The 6,174-nt window shown below is 51.8% G+C and overlaps 1 protein-coding gene across 5 annotated transcripts in view; it reads right to left on the bottom strand.

The window, feature by feature from the left end:
* Positions 1 to 2,076: 2,076 nt before the first annotated feature.
* Positions 2,077 to 6,174, bottom strand: part of FGR (FGR proto-oncogene, Src family tyrosine kinase) — a 19,055-nt gene continuing 14,957 nt past the window's right edge. For all 5 annotated transcript variants that reach the window (XM_005875125.2, XM_005875124.2, XM_014546838.1 and 2 more), the window contains exons 9-13: positions 5,991 to 6,170; positions 5,369 to 5,445; positions 4,965 to 5,118; positions 3,886 to 4,017; positions 2,077 to 3,777 (exon numbers count right to left, since the gene is read on the bottom strand). In XM_005875125.2, coding sequence (XP_005875187.1) covers positions 3,569 to 3,777; positions 3,886 to 4,017; positions 4,965 to 5,118; positions 5,369 to 5,445; positions 5,991 to 6,170 — 752 coding nt within the window. In that variant the 3' untranslated portion in view covers positions 2,077 to 3,568. The remainder of the gene's footprint in view (positions 3,778 to 3,885; positions 4,018 to 4,964; positions 5,119 to 5,368; positions 5,446 to 5,990; positions 6,171 to 6,174) is intronic.

The following is a 6,174-nucleotide window of genomic DNA, read 5'->3' as shown; positions in this document are numbered from 1 at the left end:
GTAAACGACTGAAGGGTTTTGTGAACAGTGGAAACTGCAATCAAGGTGACCCACCCGCCTGTAATCTCAGGGAGGCAGGGCGAGGATGTGATTGAAATTGAGAAAACAGAGGCCTAATCAATTGCATTGTGCTCTATCTGAAGGGAACAGAAGGATGCACAGAAAAGGGGGTGCAAGGGAGAATTTATTCAGCTGCACCAGAGGGAGGGACAGGGAACCAATAGATACACGGATTCCAGGCTCAGGAGACTCTGGTCTCTGCTGAGCAGCGAGGGCCTGGTGAACTCCACGTGGTTCACTGCCCCGCTGGGCCTTCATTTAAACTCAATGGGCATCCAGGTACCAGGCAGAGAGTTCCATCAGTCAGACAAAAATATTTTGATCCCAGGAAAAGACTATAGAGCAGCGGTTCTCAACCTGTGGGTCGCGGCCCCTTTGGGGGTCGAACGACCCTTTCACAGGGGTCGCCTAAGACCATCGGAAAACATATTGAATATATAATTACATATTGTTTTGTGATTAATCACTATGCTTTAATTATGTTCAATTTGTAACAATGAAAATACATCCTGCATATCAGATATTTACATGACGATTCATAACAGTAGCAAAATTACAGTTATGAAGTAGCAACGAAAATAATTTTATGGTTGGGGGTCACCACAACATGAGGAACTGTATTAAAGGGCCGCGGCATTAGGAAGGTTGAGAACCACTGCTATAGAGACTAAGAGCACTGATTCTGAAGTCAGAGGATCTGGTTCAAGCCCCTGCTCTGCCATTTATGTCCTGTAACCTACTTACTTCACTGTGCCTCAGTTTCCCTATTTATAAAATGAAGATACAACAGCCTTCTCCTCATAGGGTTCTGTGAGGATTAAATGGCAGCATGCACTTAGCAGGATACCTGGCATATCCTATATAATAAAAGCCTAATATGCTAAATGTCCGGTAGTTCATTCAACCAATCAAAGTGTAATATGCTAATGATATGCTAAGGCCGCTCAACCACTAGCTATGATGTGCACATCCCCTGAGGGCTCCTGGATGCAAGAGGGCACAGGCTGGGCTAAGGGAACCCCCTCTCCAAGTGCATGAATTTCGTGCACCAGGTCTCTAGCAGTAAATAATTAGTAAAAGGTATAACAAAGAGAGCTAGCATGTATTGAGCATTTTATCGCCATTTCACAGATGAGGAAATTGAGGCTTGGAGAGGTTAATAACTTCCACAAAATCACACAGCTAGCGAGTGGTGGAGGCAAGATTCACACCAGGCAGTACAGCTCTAGAGCCGTGCTCTTATCTGCTTACTCCAAGGCAGATGGAAACACTGGGACTCTGGTTTATACATCAGGCTCTTGTGAGTTTGGTTGGCTGAAAAAGCCTCAGGAAGCCTTGGCACCTGAAAGTCTGAGTGTGCAGAGCCACGGCTCCCACTTCTGTGATCACCTCTCTAAGCAGCCCCTTGGCCCCTCTTCCTATTATTGCTCCCATTCAGCATCCCCTAGCACAGGGCTGAACCCAGGGAACTCTCAACCTGCACTGGCCACATTGTCTCCTTTTCTTCAGGTCACTCAACTTGGGTTTCCAGGAAATCTTTCTACCAAAATCTAGAGCAGTGATGGCGAACCTTTTGAGCTCGGCGTGTCAGCATTTTGAAAAACCCTAACTTAACTCTGGTGCCGTGTCACATATAGAAATTTTTTGATATTTGCAACCATAGTAAAACAAATTTTTGATATTTATTTTACATATTTAAATGCCATTTAACAAAGAAAAATCAACGAAAAAAATGAATTTGCGTGTCACCTCTGACACGCGTGTCATAGGTTCGCCATCACTGATCTAGAGGGAGAAGGTTCTTCCAAACACCCACTTGGGGCCGATAGGATTCTTTCCCAAAATCCAGAGGCAGTGAGGTCTGGTAGAAAGATAATGGGCCTTAATGTAAGAGCAGGGTTCCAATCCCAGCTCTGTCGCAGATAGCTGTGTGACCCCTGACCTCCGTTTCCTCATCATAGAACCAGACTCGGGACTAGACGAAATGGATGTAAACACAGCGGGCACTCAGCAGACGCTTAATAGATGAGTTATTATTATTTCTCTCCAGCCTGACTGTAAACTCCTCCAGGACAAGGACTGGTCTTGTTCACGTTTGTGTTCCTGGGATCCCGCCTAGCAAAGGGCCTTTGCAAATTTAATGCTCTGTAATTGTTTGCCAATTACAGCAGTGATTCCTAGCTCCCAGCCTCCAGCCCTGTCCACCCTCTTAGTAAGTCAGGGGGTCAACAATTTCCTGACGGCGGAGGTGGAAATCCTTACTTCTGGTTCCCCTTGTTTCCATGTAGCTGCACATCAGCTGTCAGAGTGCCTCGAAGGGGGACCTGGGGGTGGGACAATGCCTCACTGCACATGCGCACGGCCGGTTGTTGAGCACCTTCCATCCCTGCCCACGCCCTGACGGGAGGCCCTAGTCATCATCACAAACAAAACTGCCTCCAAACCTCTCCAAAACCCCCTAGAGCACAGAGCTGTCCAGGTGAGACCCAGTGAGCTGGACTAACTCTCCGGCCTCCCCTCTCCCCTCCCTCTGTCTTCTTTTGGGGAGCTGCAGAGGGTCCACTGTGAACCTCCCCCACTGCCCCTTTTGAGGGAGGCCTGCTGCTATGCCTGTGAAGAACAGTAAATCTGTAGGATCAAGTAAAGAATTAGCAAACCCACGGCACACAAACTAAAACCACAGTAGTCATTTTGATCTCCAACTGCCTGTCTTCTATAGCCATCTCTGGACTTGTTCTAAACTCAATGGGGACGAGCATAGGACTTTTGGGTGGCCTAAGACACACCTTGGTGTACCCTGTGCTTATTAGCTCTCAGGGTCCTCCCTCTTCCCAGCAGCCAAAGCAGCCCCACTCACCTCCCACTGACCACCCTCCCTCCCAAAGGAAGGGATCTTCATAGCTCATGGATTCACATTGTCATTTTTCTTATTTACAAAATCAAATACACATACACACATTGACTGGGGGGGGGGGGTAAGCCCTCAGCAATCCTCTCCCTCAATCTGGGCCTTGGACCCCAGTCCTGGACTACAGGGTACACTCCACAGGAAAGGGATCCAGGTAAGTTTTTCCCTCTCTTTGTAACTTACAGATACAAGAGATGACTGGAGTTGAATTCTGGGATCCTGGACCAGGGTGGGATGGCAGGGTAGGAATGCAGGGGTAGGAGGCGAGGGAAAGGATATAGTTTTATAAATAACTAGATAAGGTCTGAGTATTTCTTTTTGGGGGGGGGCGGGGGGAGGTAGGGAGACTAGAAGCATATAGGGTCCTAAATTGGAGGGAGAAATATTGCCTGGGCCACACTGGGTAAGGGATCATCTCTGAGCCTCTATTTGTCTATCTTTAAAATGAGTGGGTTGCCCTTGATGGCGTCAGAGCAAACAGTTTGCTCTGACAGGCTAGGACTCTATAGGGCTCTAAGCCTGGGGGCTTTGGGACCAGAGCCCTGGGGATTGAAAAGGGCTGGTGGGCACCCCCAGAGAGGTGGCAGATGCCCAAACCAGCTATGTCTGATCCCCAGGCTGGTACTGGGGTTCTGTGGAGGTGAAGTAGTCCTCCAGGAAGGACTGCAGGTACTCGAAGGTAGGCCTCTCCTCCGGATCCAGGCGCCAGGTCTGCAACATGACCTCGTACAGGGATGCTGGGCAGCCTGGGGGGCACGTCATGTGGTAGCCATGCTCCACCTGATCCAACACTTCCCGGTTATTCATGCCTAGAGGATGGGGCTCCGTCAGTCAGGGGGCCCAGCCTCTCCCAAAGAAGCAGCAAGGAGGCAACCCTTCCCCATGACCACTCTCCCACCTCCCCGTCCCCAGCAAACCTGGGTAAGGAACTCGGCCCTTGCTGATGAGTTCAGTGAGGAGGATTCCAAAGGACCACACATCTGACTTGATGGTGAATCTGCCATAAAGGGCTGCCTCTGGGGCTGTCCACTTGATGGGAAACTTGGCCCCTGGAGAGATTGGAGGAGAAGGGAAAGTTAGTGAGGGGGATCCCTGGGAACAGCTGGATGAAAAGAATGGTGTCTTGCCCTGGCCGGTTTGGTTCAACAGATAGAATGTCGGACTGCGGACTGAAGGGTCCCGGGTTTGATTCTGGTCAAAGGCACATGCCCAGGTTGCGGCTCGATCCCCAGTAAGGGGCGTGCAGAAGGCAGCTCAGAGTAGATTCTGGTCGAAGGCACATGCCCAGGTTGCGGCTCGATCCCCAGTAAGGGGAGTGCAGAAGGCAGCTCAGGGTACAAGTTGGGACCCCACCCTGAAGAGGACGCACTCCATTGCAGGCTGCACTCACATGCACGCTCACTCAGGCAGAGCCGATGTAGACAAGCCCACTCACCTCACATGCACAGCTTTGGGGTGAGAGAGGGAGCCAGAGGGCCAGGAGAAAACCCACGAAGACATGGGGAGAATGTGCAAACCACACAGACAGTGGCCTAAGCCTGGGAATTATTTTTTTTCTCATCAATGTTATAAGGAACGATGTGAACAAATGGACATTATTCGAGGACCGGCAATCTAGCCTTTCCTACATGCCAGGTACTGCATTAAGCGATTTACATGCATTAACTCATTTAAGCCTCACAAAAACCCCTTGAGATACATATTATTATCCATATTGCACAGATAAGGAAAAGGAGGCAGACCACACAGTTTATAGGTGGTTAGGATTCCAACCCAGGCACTCTGGCTACAGAGTTCATGCTATGATGCCTATTGTCTTTCACTTGAGAATTCTAGCAGTACCTAACACATAGTAGGTACTTTGCCCAAGGCCACATGGCTGATAAGTGGAGGAACTTGGATCTGAACCCAGAGTTGCCTCTTACACTACATTGCGATGGGAAGCGGGGAGGGTTCCTGAGTAAGTGAGGCCCTGAGGTGGGATGAGGCCGGGCACCTTGCTGGGGGTTGTACTCATCATCCTCGATGAGACGGGCCAGCCCAAAGTCAGCGATCTTGCACACCAGCCGCTCCCCCACGAGAATGTTGGCTGCCCGCAGGTCCCGGTGGATGTAGTTCATGCGCTCCATGTAGGCCATGCCCTCGGCTACCTGCGGGCCAAGGTATGGAGAGATGGGAACACCATGGCTATGTGACGGGTCATTTGAAAAACCAACTTTGCAAGGCACTGGCTCAGAGGCAGCCAGGGCCCGGCCTCAGTTCGCACAGCTGATGCAGTGGGTGGGGCTGCACGGCCAGGGGTACGCTGTGTTTAAGGGCACCGGGCTTCCAGGGCACAAGGATTTGTGGAAGGTTAATAGGAGGGAGATCTGAGAAATGACGGCTGCGGTCCCAGTTTACCTGGGCTGCCATGTCCACCAACTGGGGCAGCATCAAATCCTGGCCCTCTCGGTCCTTGAGGAACTCCAGCAAGCTCCCTGGGGAGAGGAACCCCGAAAATCAGCAGAAAGACCCTACCGCCAGCTCCAGGCCAGCCCGGTCTCCCTCGGCCCCTCCCCTATCCAGAACCCATGATCTCTAGCCCCAGCCCCGGCTCCCAGCCCCGGCTCCCAGCCCACTCATTTAGATCGGCCCCCATTCAAGATCCCGCCAGGTACCTCAACCCTTCACAAATCTCACCCGGATCCCCCTCCACAGATATCTTGACTCTCCCACATCTTTCTTCTCTTCCTACGTCACCCCTGGACATGCCACACTCAGACTCCGTCCCAGACCCTATCTCATCACGATGCCACCTTCACTTGCCCCAAGCCCACCCACCAGCTGACCACACCTCACGCCAGAGGCCCCGCCCCCAGTCCCAGCAGTCACGTGGTTTCCCTTCTCAGCATCTCTCTCCGATCCTCCGCAGGGTACATCCTCCCAGCACAGATCGCTACCCAAGTCCCTGCCCCAGAGACACTCACCTTTGACTTCACCCCAAACCCGGCCCCCAGCCTCGCGCCCTGACCCCGCCGCTCACCATGGCACATGAACTCGGTCACGATGTAGATGGGCTCCTCCGACACCACGGCGTACAGCTGCACCAGCTTGTCGTGTCGCAGCAACTTCATGACCTGCGCCTCCTCCAGGAAGGCCTTCGGGGACATGGTGCCCGGCTTCAGCGTCTTCACCGCCACCTTCGTGCTGCCGTTCCACGTGCCTGC

This window comes from Myotis brandtii, unplaced genomic scaffold (assembly GCF_000412655.1).
Source record: "Myotis brandtii unplaced genomic scaffold, ASM41265v1 scaffold456, whole genome shotgun sequence".
In the NCBI taxonomy this organism is placed as follows: domain Eukaryota; kingdom Metazoa; phylum Chordata; class Mammalia; order Chiroptera; family Vespertilionidae; genus Myotis; species Myotis brandtii.
This window is presented reverse-complemented; position numbering and strand designations above follow the sequence as displayed.